General features: G+C 39.4%; 1 protein-coding gene across 1 annotated transcript in view; it reads right to left on the bottom strand.

Moving 5' to 3' along the window:
• The window catches only part of nAChRalpha1 (nicotinic acetylcholine receptor alpha1), an 83,377-nt gene that overhangs the window by 21,073 nt on the left and 43,872 nt on the right, over nucleotides 1–18,432 (bottom strand). Inside the window, exons 3-4 of the mRNA XM_018113475.3 lie at nucleotides 6,915–7,124; nucleotides 1,480–1,524 (exon numbers count right to left, since the gene is read on the bottom strand). Of these exons, the coding sequence (XP_017968964.1) occupies nucleotides 1,480–1,524; nucleotides 6,915–7,106 (237 nt within the window). The 5' untranslated portion in view covers nucleotides 7,107–7,124. The remainder of the gene's footprint in view (nucleotides 1–1,479; nucleotides 1,525–6,914; nucleotides 7,125–18,432) is intronic.

The raw sequence follows: 18,432 nt of genomic DNA, 5'->3' as shown, positions 1-18,432 counted from the left end.
TTAATCGTAATAAATGATTAAATTAATTATGAGTGATTTGTATTCCATGAAACTAGCTGACAAATGATTGTTCATATAAAAACTAATTGGTATATAAATTTAAACTACATGTGTATATGAGAGTGTCTGTCTGTCTGTCTACACTGCGGAAATAAGCTAAATATTATTCTTTAATTCCACTGCAGCTGCATTATCAAGTATGTAAAATGATTTTGTTTGTCTATTCAATAAATGGTACAGTTAATTGCAGTCGCCTCTATAGAGGCGAGAGAGAGAGAGAGAGAAAGCACGTAAATGTCATTATGTGCATGCGGGTGCACGTAGATGCGGCCGTATTGACATAATGCATTTGCATATTTATGGAGGCGCAGCACAACTGAAGCCAAACATAACTGCAGTAATGTCAACAGCAATAATAAATAACAAATAACAAAACTTTTACCATTGTTTGCCAATTCTCAGACAGTTTTGCTACCATTCTGAATATATCAAGTGACAGACAGGCATATAATATAAGTTATAGAAGAATAGACAGAATCATATTCGATAACTAATTTTGTCTCTAAAAATATTTATAAATTTAAATAAAATTTTTACGCCTGCTGAGTAGAGTAAAGTATTATTTAAGAATTACACTAAGGGCACAAATTATTTACTTTTATCAAAACACATTTTTGGCTAAAGAATTTTGTGTGAAATCTCTTGCCGGAACACAGGCGAATTACATTTATAATGAGTCAACAATGATAATAGCTGAATTGGTCATGCAAAGTTTCGGAATTGAATCACACACACACACACACACAGACTGAGAGAGAGAGAGAGAGATGGAGGGAAACAGATGCGATGCATAATTTATATCTAATTTTGGGGTTTGCTTTTGTTTTGTCAATTTGGGTAACCAGAAACTTGGCATAAGCTTTTGAGAGCTATTGACTGCAATTTGTGCAGGGGCTTTGTGTGCATATTTTATGCAAAACTTTAAAGCTCCTCCATTCAAGTGCTTAAAAGCAGTTTCACAGAAACGCGCCAGCCGGACAATAGATATATGTACACACACACATACATATATATAGTTGGTTTTTTTTTTTTTTAGGAATTCCTAGTTGTAGGTCCAACTGGCTATCGCATTAGTGCAAAGCCAATGCACATATACCAATGGCCGCTGCAAAGAGACCATCGTGGACATCGTGGCCAGCATGGCCAGCATGGCCACTTGGCCAAGAGCGGGCGGAACGCTTTCAATTGCAAAGCCAAGTGCTGCTCACAAATTGGCATTATGCGAACGCGAGGATTGGCAAGCGAAATTACTTTGCATTTGGCTGCACCGAAGCGTGCAAATGGTGTATTCATGTTACCCGGAAACGTTAGGAACTTTGCCAGCTGCCAAATCACAAATTTCGCAGTCTCCCAGGAAATAGCCAAAAAAACAACAAATAATACGTAGTGTGAATAAAAAATGGAATAGTTCGGACTTACCTGCTCCACCCACACGTTCGTAGTCATAATTTGATTTTTTAAATTCTGCAAATAAAAATAGAATAGAAAGAAATGCGTTAGATTCAAATTTAAGCATGATTTCAATTCAATTTGTGTTGCAAATTTCAATGCAAGTCAGACAGAGTGGGTATACACGACTACTATATATGCTTCACAAAATTGTATTATAAAGATTAGTAGCTACTTAACCGCTTATCTACTTCAATATTATTATAAATAAAGTAATTTTACTGAATTGATTTCTACAGGCTAACATTAACATTATCGCATTCGACTGCATAGACGTAATGTGAATGCTTTTTTAGCCATCAGAGGCAGGGTATAAACAACAGCTCAAATGCTTTGCTCTGCTGTCAGCGGGGCCTGGGACTGGAGGCTGTTGCAGGGACTTAAGATTTCTGAGAACTTGAGCATTGAGTGGGGACCATCAAATTGAAAATCGTTGCGACGAGCGAATGTTTTTTTAGTGAACTGCAGAAACTCAACTGCTTCTGGTGTCGGTTAACAAATGCGTTTGAAATTTAGCAAGCTGAGTAGAGTGGAAGTCAAGTGGAGTGGAGTGATGTGAAGTGACGGGTGACGGGTGATGGGTGACGGGTGATGGGTGGCGGTGGTTGGGCTGTTTGTTTGATGGTGCCTTTGGGGCTGTCGGTGGATGTCAAGTGGTTGCCCATGGCATGTCCTGGGTTAAATGGTGCTGCAGCTGGTTAGTTTGAAGTGAGTTGCAGCAATAAGAAACAGTCACAGTCGTTGCTGGCGACCGTATCCTTAAAGCATCATTGAGTTTTAATCAATTTATGTCTCGCAAACTAGTGACACAGTCAACGGAAGAGAGACGAGATTAGAGCGAAGACGAGAATAATAGGAGTTGAAGCTAAACTGGAACTGGAATTGGGGCTGCTGGGGTAGCTGATGCAATTAAAGTTAAGAGCAGCTAAACAAGCATAAAGTTTAAGTGCCTCAGTGGTTGGCTGCGAAACTGGATTAAAAGTTGGCTCTGCTATAAAAGCACCCAACGACGTTGCCAGTAATAGATGAAGTCGAAACACTAGATATACATGCTATATGAGGTACATGGTAGATACAAATATTTGGGATTGAAGTGAAGAGTCTTCTAGGTGAATTGAGTTAGGGGTATTTTTTCATGGAATATTTTTTCACTTCCTTAAAAATATTTTCAAATGTACTTTGAATCATTCTTTTAGGCGACATAGGAAATGAGCTAATGAAAATTCATGAATGAAAATTCATTAATTCATTTCCTTTGCCACCGAGAATAAACATTTGCTGTACAAATAGAGCTTGTATATTATTCGTTGAGAGTCCACATTAAATCTAAATTAAGGAAACAGTAATTCGTGCTGTTGCTTTTTTTCAGCATTCGCCGCAAATAATTCAAGCGTATCAACAGCATGCGAGCAGAGTGCTCTAATTTGAGTCTTAACAGATGCACGCATGACAACCACACGCTGCTGCTCCGCTCTGCTCTGCTCTGTCCTGTCCTGTTTGGGCTGTCGAGTGTAGAGCCTGGCAAGTAAATTTCCACACTTAGAGGGCTCCTTGTCAGTTGCTCTCATTATATTTATGGCTGCTGCTGCTGAGGCTGCTGCTGTTGCTGCTTCCCTTTCATATTTATTTAGGTGGCAAGCGGCAAAGCAACTCATTAGGCGTAGGACTCAATAGAAAAAAATTAGAAAACGATAAAATTGCGGAATAAATCACTTAAGCGTTGAAAAATGTAATTAACGACAAAATGATAATGATGCGCCGTAAAGCGTTTTCCGTCGAGACAGTCAGATAATGTCAACGCCAGAGCCATGAAGAGCGCCAGGACACGAGGCGAGAGCAATATGTTAGGAGACGCAGTGCTAATAGATTCTGCTTGCGGTTACCACACGCAGGCGTATGTATGTTGGCTGGAGGTGGTGCCGGTGGTGGTGCCAAGGCGAGCTACTACTAATCACCCACTTGGTGTGCTTTTGTGGGCTGCCAGCTAACAGTTCCCAGTTGCCAGCTGAGACGTCTGAAAGGTCATTAGGTGCGGGCGACGCGGAAAACCGGCAATAAAACGACAAAGCCAAGACCAGGCACAAAGACAGCGGCATAAGGAAGAGATAATATTGCAGCAGCGGCGTTGGGGGCAATGGGGACGATGGGGACAGGCGTGGCGCGTATCCTTTATGCTTTATGTGCGGCATCCGCTGTAGTAGCTGCAGCCAACAACAGCAACACGAAGGCGACTTCCTTGCCTGTCTGCCGCTAGCTGGCCATGTCTATGTCCATGTCCATGTCCATGTCTATGCCGGTTCACACCTACAGCTGCCTAACTGGGTTTGTTGCCATGTAATTGCTGTTGCTGTTGTTGTTGGCGTTATTGCCGTTGCGGCTGCTTGCTTATTCACACTTAGAGCTACGGCTGTCGGTTGCATTACCCCGAACAGGATGCAGGATATACAGTGTTTAAATTGCTTAAGCCGAGGCTTAAAGCATTCTAAATGCAACTGAATTTGCATTCTGTGCCACTGGCGACTGCCTTCAGCCACGCTCTCTAGTCCTTGGGCTTGTTTACAATTTAAATCGAATTTCCTGTTTGCCGTAAATAAACTTTGCAGCAACGATGCCGAGCATCATCATAAAAATGTACCCAGCTCCAACTGAATAAGTATTAAATGCGGCAGTTTCGATAGTAAGCCGGAGTGTTTTTTGGTTTATTATAACGAGCAGAGGAAAGTGACGCAAATAAATGTTTATTTGTGGAATATATATTAAACAGCATGCATTTTGTTATGGGTGAATTCGTCTTTTATCAATTTTAAATCAAATTTAATCTTCATTTGGCGCTGTCTTTGTGTTTGATTATACTTGGCTCTTTCCTTCCACATTTCGAACTCATTTTCATTTGATTGCGTTCTGCTCCAAATTTCGTTCTGAGTAGCTTAGCAACCAGCAATTAAGACTGTCTACAAACAATATGCGTCTCACACCTTCTCTTCATCACCTGCTAATGCATTTCTGGTCGTAATTCACCTGAATGAGCAGCCGAAATGCAAGTAATAAGCAGCCGAAGCCACTCGGAGCTCGAGGGCAGGCAAATGGAAACATCTTGAATTAAATTTAAAATTCTGCCTAAGCCGCATCTGCCGTTCTGATATCTGTTCCTTATATACTATTGTATATATTTGTATATTGCGTTCTGTTGCCAATGATTGCACTTTTCAATAGAACTAAAAATCAACCAAAGTGCACAGATTTTGGTCGATAGGATTTGCAAGGAATTGGCAATAAGAAGGCCAGGCAACACGTGCATCCAGAAGTATTACAACAACAATGAGCTATGCACAACAACAAAAAGTGACCAGTGGACTAGTGCAATAAAAGAAATTCTGCGAATATCTCTAGCCAGTTGCCTGTCGAGCACACAGGGCGTATGTGCAATATTACAATATGTGTGTGTGCACACACACACACATAAGCATTTTCATTTATAAGCACCCCATGCCAGTAGCACTGCTTCAAATGCGAGATTAATTTCAAAACTAAATTATATGAAATCATATTAAATTCTATCCATTTGTAAGTTGCCTGAGATATAAAAAGTGGAAGGAACTGTACGGCTATGCTGCATTTTAAGGCCAAATAGTACCGTTCCAATTACCTTAGCCTCTACTCAATTTGTAGTGCTGCAGAAACCTCTTTAAATGGAAGTAATAAAGTGTGTGCATATATATCAAGCAACCCTCCCAACAGTAATTGTGGGCAAAATGAACTTTTCTCTGTATGTTGCAAATGCAATATAAATAGGGGACTTGTAAAATTCCTTTGCCAATGTTGGATAATTGCTATGAGGTTATTTTTTTGCAAGAAATGGAAATGGAAAATTACTATAGAGAAGTCTGCATTTTGTTGATATACATCTAGTGATTCCAAGATAATCGATTCCAAGATATGAAATATAAAACATTTAAAAGGAATAAAGGGAATGTATACAACCTCTGCTAACCCATTATCATCATATTTTTATATTATTTAAGAAACGAAAATAAAAGTTAATGAAACCTCTGTGAACTGGCCTTTAAATATATTCCTTTCAATTCCCCAACAAATTGTATAATTTGTCCACGGATACAGGGGCCATTGCCCAATGTGCGCTGGTATGACTGCTGCTGACTGTTTGGCATGCCTTTTAGTGGTCTTGGTGCTTAGCGCGTGATTTATAACAGCAAAAAGGGAGTCGAAGCCAGCTGGAAGTAAGAGGCCAAGTGCAGGATGCAGCACAGTGAGAGAGCGAGAGAGAGATGTAAAGCTCGGCTACTGTGTGGCCAAGAGCACACGTAGCTGTTAGCCGGTTTCCCATTTCCGGTTGTCATGTGCATTCAAGCCGTATAGAAGATTGTGGGCCATTTGCTTGGCCCGCTGCAGCTGTAGCTGCACTTGACTCTGTTGCCAATCGGAGTTTTCTCAATATTTGTTTCTTTTTCCTAAACACAATTTGGCCCAGGCGCTGGACTCCCCTGATATATTGCGCAATTTTTGCCGCCCTGATTGAGCCGTGTGCGGAGGGCACCAACTGCAATTGCAAACTTAATCAACAAAACAATCATCAGTCGATGCACTATAAATCGCAAAGCCCATTGATTTATTATGCAAACAATGTTGACTACCAGCTCGAAGAGTTAACAAACGACGACTGGGACTGGGACTATGATTGGAACGGGGATTGCGAAGGAGTGTGGGGTTGAGAGATGGAATTGGGATGGGAACTGGGTAAACAATGGTGGCTTAGTTCGACTGCCTTTTAAGCGTTTGGTAAACAGTTATTAATTACGCGGCTGCTGCGCTGCCACGGCTTATGCCACTTACCGGCGCTGTTGGCTCTGCAAATTAATCTGCTTTGATTGTCATTTGATAAGCAGTGGAGCAGCTCAGTTGTCAAAGGAATGACAGCTAAACTGGATGTCATTATCGTTAATAACAAATTAATATAGTTTCTGCGGGATTTCCACAAGGGAAAACCCATTTTTCCCTCTCTGCTTTATTGTATATATATAAATTACCCAGCATATATATTTACAGAAACACGAAACGTGCATTTTGAGAGCTCAAACTGTGACTTTAACAAGTTAATTAATGAACTTTAACTGATTGACGTTTATATATTTCTTAAGATATTATCATTGAGCTCTAAGGAGAGTGAAATAATGTTGTCTATATATGTAATTTATTTGTAGAATTTAGCTAGAATTTATTTTAGAATGTTTTCTGAGAATTGTTATGAAATAATATTAGCACTATTTCATTTGAATAAAAATAAATAATAATATAACGATAAAATTAATAAGATATCAATTGAGTTTCGCATTGTAAATAAATCGACTATATAAATATACCAATTATTTATTTATTTGTTGACTTACCACATCGATCAGCTGGGACAGCCTTAGACCCATTTTGACCGTCAGACGATCGGAGTTGTTGCCCACGGGTCGTATGAGTCGATTGTAGTTGCTCAGCAAGTCGTCGTACAGTCGCTTAGCATCTGGGTTGGCCAGGCCGCCGGTGGCAAAGTGTAGTGCTATGAAGACAGCTGCGAAGAGCACGCTACCCATCTTAGGCCAGGTCCAACCCTGCAATAAAATGCGCCAACAGAAATTTGAAACAGAATCAGAAATAAGTTATGGCTGCTTTGCTTGTAAAGGTATTGTAAATTTTACTTTGCATTTTGCTTTTGCATTACAATTACTTTTTGTTTATTTATTTACGTTGCGATTCTCGTTTTGCTCTGCCATATTTCTAGCCATTCCGGAGAGTGGGCGAGTGTGTGTGTGAGTAAGTGTTTGCACTCATAAATTTTGCACAACTGTCAAAAGTATTAGAGAGACAGCGCCAAAGGCGTATGGAGCTGCACCGGTGCAGCCATAAACACCATTTAATCTTTGGCTCAAACACTCAAGACGGTCCAAGATAGGCACGCAACATACACACACAGCATATATATATATATATTTATATATATATAAATGTGAGTATGCGCATGTGCTGGTGGCATATCTGGTGTCCTCTTGCATGTTTGTCTTTCCACACTCTGCCACACACAGCCGCATGCACTTTGTGTCGCTTAAAATTTTTGTTATTGTTCAGCTGCTCTTCAGGGACATAATCTAGAGTCTGCAATTGTCCTTTGCACCCACACAAATATGCACTGTGGGCAAACTTGACAATTTTTATGTGAAATTGCCATAAACCTTCTTTTACTTTATATTAAATTGTAGATGTAATACGTATAATGATATAGAATGGTTTCGGGGTATATAATATTTATAATAATATTTATATGCCAAGACAAAATAAATTGGCTATTCTATTTATTCTATGAGATATTCTTGATCAACCAAGAGCATTAATTCATTAAACTTAAACCAGTTAATTATAGTTTTGCATTGCCAATTTGTACAATATTTTGTAATATTTAATATTACAAGTATGTATTTATGTATTTAACAAATTAACTAATATATATTTTGTAAATTTTTCATAATTATTATAATAAATATTGCTTTGCCATTTCTTATTAAATAAATGTTTATATATATTCCTATTTAATTAACTTTAAAATGAAGAAATAAGAAATAAGCAGATCTCAGAGCACACGCATACATAGATGCAGTTGTAGAAGCAGTTGAAGCTCGAGTCGGCTTATCATGATCAAGCTGAAGCGTCGTGAGAACGAACTAGTGAGAAATCGAAACGAATAACCCAAATCTCTTGGCAGGTATACATATTTCACCCACTGTTAATCTGTCAGGCCTATCACTGCTCTTAAATTGCAATGATAAGCGTCGCATTGGGTGCTGGGCTCTCTGAGTACAGAGACAAAGAGCTTAAGAGTTTTTGCTATGGGTCAGTGGTCCACTAAGTTATGCCATTGTTTTTAGTGAGTTTTGCCCACTGTGCTTGTCTTACTTGAAACACGCTTTTTGCATGCTTCACCACGTCTTCAGGCTGTGCATATTCCGAAAAACTTTACTTTACACAAACTGACAAGCCCAAGTGCTGCAATGTTAGGGTACATTAAGCACAAACAAGCAATTATGTTCATTTCTTTTATGCGTTGCAAGTACACAATGTTTCTGGTTTCCCATTTCTTTTTACAGTTTGTTTGTGCTCATATCCTAGCTGTATTGTGCAGCCAATTATGAAAAGTGCGCAATGTTCTTTTTCAATTTTTCATTTATGTTTTGTTGTCTTCTTCAAAATTCAGGGCATATGACACTTTTTATACAGAAACTCCATTTTGTTTTTTCCGACTATAATAATAATAGTAATAAAATAACAAATATGTGGCACTCAGCGCTCATGTGTGGACATGTTTGTTGCCATTGATTCTGATAATTGGCTGCCGCAAGGGTGTACATGTGTGACTGTATGAGCTGCATGTGCATGCCATGGGAATGCGAGTGGATAAATCCATTACAAAATTGCACTGCAAATAGCAGATAAAACTGTGCTCTGTGTGAGTAAACAAATTTGCTTCGTTGTCTGCTTAAACTGTCAAAATGTGGGAAGAATATATACGCATATTTGAGTTTTTGATAAGAGTTTTCGTGAGAATGTTAAGCTGCATGATAGAAATATGTACATACGTAAAAGAACAATATATTTGATGTTTAATGACAATGCATTTAATAAGTGTATTTTACTTTTGTGTTTAGTCGGTATGTAATAAGCTGAATAATAAATATAAAAACTAAAATATTGCAATGGATACTCTAATACAAGTATTTAAATTTGAATATTTTAAGTAATAAGATTAACAAGAGGGAAACTTGAATTACATCTGTGAGCGCTGTAAGGCATTCTCCTGTTCTCCCTTCTTTCCAGATTCTCTATATAAGAAGAAGAAATCTGTAGCTTGCTTTCGTATTCAAAGTTACTGAGAGACTAACTGCTTCCTTATATTATTATCATTCTTTTCTTGTACTTTTTTCTCAACTCAATGAACAACTGTCGAGACATCATTTATCTTATCTGCATTCAGCTTACTTACAATACTTGAGATCCGTAATTGCATTTAACAATAAATAGCAAAGTGCAAGAAGCAAAGAACAACTTTCAAAATGTAGCTCTTCACGAAGTACTCGTTTCCTGCTGTCCAGAAAAAAGTTGTTTTTTTTTTTTAAGAGTTGCACCACTCAAATAAAATATATATAATATAATAAACTTGAACGGCGCGCATTGATAATCTAACTTTGGTCAAGTGTGCACAGAAACTTCGATCTGTTTGCTTCCGCAGCTGTATCTTCTCTACGAATTGGTATGCGTGACTGAGTGCGAGTATGTGTGTGTGGCTTTGAGTGTGTGTGTGTGTGTAAGTAGAGGAAATTGCAAGTGGAATTGAGTCTGTTGCTATTTACACTCAAATTGTTGAGGGCGATGCGAGTAATGAAATTAATCAAGAAGCCCGCCGGTTGGAGGTGCAAAATTAATTATGCTAATCATATGCTAATGATCTGTAATTTGATGGCATTGATTTGACATTGTCGCTGCCTCAGCAGCATTGCCGCTTGTAAAAATCCACAGCCGGCGATAAATCAAATCAAAATTGGACGACCATCTTCCCTGCATAATTCAGCGCTTATGTCTGAAGTGACACGTACACGTGTCAGTGACCGCAATAACAACAAAAAAACGTACGAGCGATGGCGTCAACACATCGCACACATACATACGAGTGATGAGCGACAACAAAATGGCTGCTATAAAGATGAACAAAAGAAAATGAATGTCATTCGACAGCTATTTATGCGCCTTTTAGTTGGCAGATTATTTCATTTTCATTCCCATATTGCCATTTATATTTATATATATTTATTATTTATTATTTATTTGCCTTGGCATTCACATTTATCGTGAACAATTTATATTTTGTATTTGCCAACGCTGCGTATGCGCAACATTATTTGCTGACTGCCTATAAATGTGTGTATGCGTATGCTATTTATTGAAATAACTATAAATAGAGGAGGCCAAATTTAAAAAGGCAAATTGTGAATTTCATTCGTTTCATATATTCCCGCATAAATATGCATAACTTTTCCATTGTTGATTTTTGAACCCATAAATAGCTAGTTCAAATTTTAAATTTGTTATAAATTTAAACAAAGCTATAATATATTGTATTGGTGGCCAGGCTGCATAATTTTTTATATTCTTTCAGATAAGATACCACCAAAATTAATAATGCCAAGCATTGTGGCCAACACTTAATGGTAGATATTTCAATCTGATGGCAATAAAATTTAATTTCAATTTTCAACTAATATAGATCCAATATATGTTCTGTGTCGCATTGAGTAATTTAATTTATTATTTTGCTGCACTTCCACTTTAGAGTTGATTTCGTGTGCACTAAATATAATATTTAACTCACAGCGCAGCATTATTTTTCTTTTTTTGCTTCTTTGTTAACTGAACTCAAATATAACTAACTGTTGGATATGTATACGTGTATACTGCATAGATATGTTTTTTGTTGTATATCTGGGATGCACTCAACGCTTGCTATGACTAGCATTTCAATTACTTTCGGACCAAAAAGTGGAATTAAAACACTCGTAGAGTGATACGTCAAATAGTGGTATGCTTTGAGAGGCTTTCCGGTATTTCATTTCACTTGTATACCCTGTACTCATTTAAAAGCCTCCACAGGGTATGAAACACTTGCCTTTGCTAATGCAATTTCTTATACAGATGATAGATTGTTGAGTATAATCATTTATTTTCTAAAAATAAAATATATATAAAACACTTTTATATAAATTTACTAATAGATTTAAAAATATGACTCTCTTTATGGACTTTATAGATTTTCCTGTATAAAAGACGTAATGAATTTAATTTACTTTTCTTTAAAAAACCCTCAAATTTTCTCTTTGCGATGCGTTGTTCGTTGTTTTTGAGTGTTGCCCGCTGAAAGTCTTTCACTGTAGTAAATAATTGATGGCAGTGAATTTGCAGTGGCATTCGTTTGGTTTGTTTCTAATTTACAAGTGCTGTAAATTTTTAAATAGGCATCTTGACAAATACAACAAGATGCAGAACAATAACAGTAGAGGCAGCAGCAGGGGCATTGCGTTGCCGGAAATGACGTTGTTGGCGAGTGTCGACTCCGGTCTGTGTGTGCATGCGAGTGTGGGCGCAATTGTGTATGCATATATACGTATCTATTTTTTCCGTTGATACATGCAATTTTCCAGTTGAGCTCGTTTTTCATTTCCCTTTTTATTTGTTTTGCATGCGCACCCTCGCTCTCTTTTGCTTATGTTATTTTCTTTTTTCTTGTTGCCCTGTTGCATACTTTTCGGCTGATATATTAACATGGCCGCGAAGGCAGGCTGCATTTCTGGCTCAGTTTGTTGTAATGGCTGTTGCTGCCGCAATTTTCAGTATGCAGTTGTAATTGAATTTCAGTTGGCGTCACATGCTGAAAGGGGCCCCGGCTACAGCTGTTAAGTCGCTCGAATTGAATTCGTAGCACATGTGCCAGTGTGTCTGACTGTCCGCTTGTCTGTCAGTCCGACTGCTGCTACCCGGCGAGTCCAATAGGAATTGGCTCGACGACTGAAATTAAGTTTACAGTGTTTTTCCTCTTTGGTTTGCTTCCTTTGGTACCAAAATGACGACTGATCCCCCGTGGTCCCATTCTCAGTGCATGGGGCACAAATAATCTCAAATGTGACTGCTGGCCTACATAACACTCAGAGTACTTTTGGTCTGTCTGTCCAGCATATGCAGTGGGTTAATAATTAAATTTACTCTTACCTAAAACGCTCCAAAATACCTGCCCCTTATTAATCCTGGTGGTCCCAACTGCAAATAGCATTTCTAATATAATTGAATTCCTAGCTGTACACACCAATATATCACACTTGTAAAAAATATATATATTTGAATATGATTGTAATGTAATTTATAATAACAAATAAGTTTGCGTTAATTAAACTGTCTGCTAAATAAATAAGGTAAATAAAAAGCCATTCAAGCCTTTCAATTTTTTATTAGAGTAATATAAATATATTTTCGTTTCCCGCTTGCAGTTTAAAAATTTGTTTTCATTTTGTTTTCTGGCATTCGCCTTGCAATTTGGCCTTTTCAATTTCACTTTGGGCATAATTGGCCCACCATTTGCAGGCATTCACATTATGCAAATGCCTGGGAAATCTTGAATTATTTTAGCCAACTCATATGTGTGCCGTTATATAGAATATTATTATCGCTGCTCACGTCTGGCAGCTGTAATCGTTCACATACTTGAAATGCATAAGTATGTGCGCATATTTATATATAATTATATATTTGATAAATTATTTGTGTGCAAATACTTGATACATTTTCAACGAGTTTATTTTGAGCTGACGGCCCGAGGCTGCGAGTTGTGTAATCAAAGCAGCAGATAGGCGCACACACACACACACACATACATCACGTATCCTTGTGCATGTTTACATGTGTATGTATGTATTTTGTAGAGGCAAGGACCAGAGGCTAGTTATGTGGTTAGGTGAAATGCCTTAGATACATAAAACAAGCAAGTGCGATGTAGTCTAGCATGGGCGACATCCAGATACCCTACACTGCCAACAAAAAGTCAACTAACAGCTTATATAAGAAAAAAACAAAATCAAAATCGATTAAATAGGATATATAACTAGCTAATTAACGAGCTGTGCATATTGCATAAATTTCTGTTTTTGCCCACATTCGTTTTACTTGTTATAGTAATGCTTATAGGGTATAGTCTTCTAGGCTCTATTATGTTGTATGCTAATAAGGCAATTAGGAATTTGTAATGTACTTGATACTGGATGAGTTTACATATGTGTTGCTGCGCCTGTTACACACACTTGTGTATACACATCATACTCTGTTTCATGCGTTTTCAATGGATTCAGGGTATTAAAAGTAAAAGCAGAAATTCTGTTATTTGAACTTTGTGCTCGGCATTTCCCTTAGGTTGCTTGTTAAACATTCTTTGGGTTCTTTTTTTTTCCTTTTCATTTTGTGTACTTTTTTCGCTACTCGGTCGCTTTGTAAAGAAAACTTCAGCTTGAAACATGCAAATTTGCATATGATAAGCAAATAAGCAGCCGTGTTGTTCATACATTGTTGTTGTTGTTGTTGTTGCTGCTGCTGCTGCTACTACAGCTGCTGCTGGCAGGTAACTGGCAAAAGTTTTATTAGATTTTTAGTTGGAAGGTAGATTGAGTGGCGAGAGGGCGTGGCATGCGAGCCTGTGGCCTGACTGAGGTTGTGGAATTGCGCGTTTAAAAAGCAAACGTCAAAAGTATGCGAAACATTTGAAATTATTTTTGCATAAATAAAAGCAAACGTCAAACTTTGCCCCACTCGCACATGTGTATTTGTGGGTGTGTTTGTGTGAGTGCGCATGGGCCCAAAGGGTTCGCAATCGAGTCGAACCATCAAAATATCGGCACAGCACGTGTGTCGAATGCACAGCCCAAAAGTTGGGCATTGGTATAGAAAATCCGCTTACCGCCCGGGCCCAACTGAGGGCGCTTAAGTAGTTCAGGCAAATGATGTGCAAAAATGCGTGAGCTGCATTGCATTATGCGGGGCGGGCTGAAGCGGGCGCCACGTCGCGTATGCGCAATATTTAATATCAAGCGCCTGAATCTTTCAACAGCAACACACCCAGCCGAACACACCCACCCACCCACACCCACACACACACACACACTCACATACAAGGCTAATTTTTTGCAAGAACCATTTGCCATGTAATGTGTGTGTAGCATACACTTTGCCATGTGCAAAAGCTTCTGTTGTGCTCGTGCAGGGCGCTGGCTGAGCGACGCAGCACAGCGAATGCGAGATGCTGCAGCTGTGTATGTATGTGTGCTTTCAGCGGTAACTTTTCTAAAAGCACTTTAAATAAAATATTAGCATTTATTGCCTGCTACACTCAGAGCACTATTTAAGGTACACAGGGGGGGGGCACAAAACGCTAGCAAAAGGCGACAAACTAGCACTAAGTGCTATGCAAAGGGATTGCTCGGCATATTTGGAAAAGTAACTCATTTCACGTTTAATTTGTTGCAGCAACATGCTGCTTACATAACACAAATCATTAAAATTAAACTAAACTCAGAGTTAACTATTAAAAAATTACAAAATATAGTTAAAGTCTAGCCGTATAAAACCCATAATAAATACTCCATATCAATCAATTTAAACTCATGCAGTTAATGCATATACCGACTGGAATTGAAATAGAGATGATGTCTTTGGGAGCTCCATACGCTTCATTTGCCCAGAGACCAGCAAACGATTCGTTAGTTCCGGCTGTTCCGCTTTAGTGCACATTTTTGTAGTTAATTTGCTTGCAACATGGTGCACGCTTCAGGCAGCCGGGTAAACCGATACGAAATACTGACTGCTCGGCGAGCCACCCTCGGCTGAGAGCTCAAATGCTCTGGCACTTAAACCAATTGAGCTTTAAACGCTGACATTGTAACTGTGGCCAAGACAGCAAATACATCTCGCAGGGTCTGCGCCGCGGGGGAGCCGGAGAAAAATTGATATGGATGTGGCTGGATAGAATGGGTGTGGATGCCGATGTGTGGACTGAACGACTGGGGTTGAGTGTTGGGGCCTGCAGATGCATCTCACTTATGGCCCGTCGCACAATTGAAAGCAATGCACTTGAGCAGCATTTGGGCAAATTGAAAGCAGTTGGCACTTCTATAATGCGGCTGACTTATCGGTAAGCGCACAAAGGCCAAACTGTTGCGTCTCAATAAACAGAACAACAACGGCGGAGGACGCGACAGCTGTGACAGGTGGATGTGGGCGGGACTACGAGACAGTTGTGTCACTTTGCTACTGTTTGCTGAGCCGGCGGCTTTATGGGAAAACTTTCGGGTAGCTGCGACTCAAACCCCAATTGGCCACTGGCAAAGTACGTAAGCGCTTTTATGCGGCCGTAAAAAAGTTTCATATGGCCGCAAGCCGTGCCAAGTTAATTATATTCATGCAACGGCATTTACATAACAAACGCCAAAAGAGCAGACCAAGCCACACTGGAGCCTCTCAAGAGACACTTCACAGGTGGCTCCGTCTTACCCACAGGTCACACGGACATCAAAGTCATTCGGCTCGACTCAAATGCCAACTCAAGTTTATATGAATTGAATAGCCCTAGGTGTAAATTAAATAACGGAATTACAAAAACACCAATTTTCATAATAACATCAGTGAAATTTAAGGCCTACGCATAGATATGAGCGAGTGCTCGATAAGCAGGAAAAAAATTATCTGTTCTACTGCTCTAAATTTTGTTTGAGAATTTTATAGATTGTTCTGAATGAAGATAAGGGTAAACGATATATCTAATTCACAAAAGTAATGTACAAAAAGTAATGTAACGTAATGTAATGTTGAGATAATATTTGTTTATGCCTTGTTAACAATTTATATAAAATCTAAAAAATTTATCTAAAACTGTTTACCTCCTTTTATACCCTGAACGCATTGAAAATGGGAAATCATTTTTTTGTTTTCTAAATTATAAAATTAAAAGTAAATTTTTCTCATCTCTTTGCTTCATTTTTGTTCTCTGCTTTTCTTTTCTTTTGATTTCCTTTCTCTGCGCTTCTATTTACCAGCTCTCTTTCTACTGCTTTCTATTCATCTCCATTGTCTCTCTTCTCGTTTTCTAATATTCCACACAAATGAATATATTTGGCAGAATGTATATATATTATAATGGTGTTGGTGTTAGATGGCTTGTATGATGACTTGCGTTTCACGTACGGCTGAGTGCTCATTGTATGGCAGGAGATTGGGGAAAAATGCTTCATGTTCAGCAGTCGAAATACGTGGCATACTTTCTGGGGCTGCGGTAGAGCTGAATCTGGTTTTTCAGCGCACAATTTGCTAGCCTAAAAATTTACTGGCTGTGCAACGTCGCAACTGAAGAATTTTGAGACTTGCGGCTACGAATCGCCATGCCAAAAAGCGAAACACAAGCCACGCCCCAAAAACCATGACTGAAAATATGTAGGTTGCCCGGCCAGAGCCCTGCCAGCACACCCACCGCTGCTCCACAGCTGCTGCTGCTGCTGGTGGCGCTGGTGGTGATGGTGCTGCTGCTGGTGGTGCTATCCATGAACTAGTTTTTAGCTCGCTTTAAAGTATCTTTGATGCAAATAGCAGCTGCCGGGTGCTAAGTGGGACAGGGGCTGTGTCGGATAAGTGGAGCGAGCGTGGGCGTGGGCGTGGGCGTGGGCATGGAAACGAATTGCCGCAGGTGTCAAAAAGACACAGACAAAGTCAATTTGCGCTGGTAGACGATGTTGGACGAGCGCTGCGGCAGCGAGTGTGGCAAGGAGCAGCCCGAGGAGTTCGCTGGCGTGTGCTGCTCATTACGCGGCGCCTTTGATGTGCAGCAAGCCGACAAAAGTGCCAGAAGCAACAACATTACAAGCGCTAAGTGCCCCTGCGCTCGCTGATTATAATCATGATGATATGCACGCACACATACACACACACACATACAGGAACACACTAAACGCACACACATATACACGCGAGCATTGAGCTCTACGAGTGGCTATATAGCCAGTCAGTGGAGGGGGCGATGGGGATTGGCTGGCGACAATGGAAAAACCACACAAGTGTGTAACGTGCTTTGATGTCATTTTTCCGTCCCAACTACTATAAAACCACAAGCACAACATCAACAACAGCAACAACAACAACAACGAAATACAGTCAATCCAATTTAGGAAGACATCAGTTCAAAAATTAAGGCAGAGTACAGGTGCGTCGGTGTCATTTCTTCTTAATGCATACAAATGATGCACTCACTAACTGCAAAGTGCTAAGCGTCTACGTAACGCCCAGAGACAGGAATACCCGGAGCAACCCGTGGCATGCCATAAAATCAACGCACGTCACTTTATGGCCACCGTGAGGAGGTGCAGCAGACTGGGGCAGTGGCAGTGGCGGGGGCAACAACAGCAACAACTGTTTTCTGACAAATTCGCAACATCAGCTCAGTCATATGTGCACACGTCAGACTGCATCGCACAAGGTGTCTCTCGCACTCGACTCGCACTGTACTTAAATCTAATTCGCTAGAGAAACGCAGCCAACAAATGCGCATAAACTTAAAAGTTATTGCAGCGTCGCCTGCACTTTGCTTAACGAGCAGCGAAAGGTTGCAGCAGAGGCACTCCCTCCGCATCGTTGAGGCAGATCGGAGCTGCAGATACAAATGGCAGGGCTATAATGCTGGCTACAGCGATTGTCACTCGCTTTTATTGCTCGCAAATGAGAGACATTGAAATAAATGTGAAATACAAATTGAATTGCATTGCCAAGTCCTTGATTTTAATTATTATTAAAGCTAAGCATCGACACATTAAAAGCGCTGATTAAATTAATAAATATGCAATATATATGCTCGTGGCAATAACTATTTTTATACCCTGAACCCATTGAAAATGGGAAATCAGGGTATAATGTTTTTGTGAAAAAGTATGTAACAGGCAGAAGGAATCATCGCAGACCCCATAAAGTATATATATTCTTGATCAGCACGACGAGCTGAGTCGATATAGCCCTGTCCGTCTGTCCGTCCGTCTGTCCGTTAAGTCCATTTACAAATAACTGAAATTCTTGTTTGCATTTCTCAACTTAATTTATGGGCGTGGCAAATCGGAAAGTGTTTTTTCCACCATCGTTAATTGAAGTGCGAGAAAATGAATATATTTCCATTAAAAAATAGTCATGGAGTCATAAGGTTTCGGACGAATGCAAAAGACATCGAAATATACCCAAAAAATACTGAAAAAATACTAAAAGTAAAGCCTCTGACTTTGGTAATTCATATCTTATGGACTTTTCATCCGA

This window comes from Drosophila navojoa, chromosome 2 (assembly GCF_054131105.1).
Source record: "Drosophila navojoa isolate 15081-1374.11 chromosome 2, UAZ_NAV_1.0, whole genome shotgun sequence".
Classification (NCBI taxonomy): domain Eukaryota; kingdom Metazoa; phylum Arthropoda; class Insecta; order Diptera; family Drosophilidae; genus Drosophila; species Drosophila navojoa.
The sequence above is the reverse complement of the archived record's forward strand: the minus strand, read 5'-3'. Positions and strand labels throughout refer to the sequence as shown.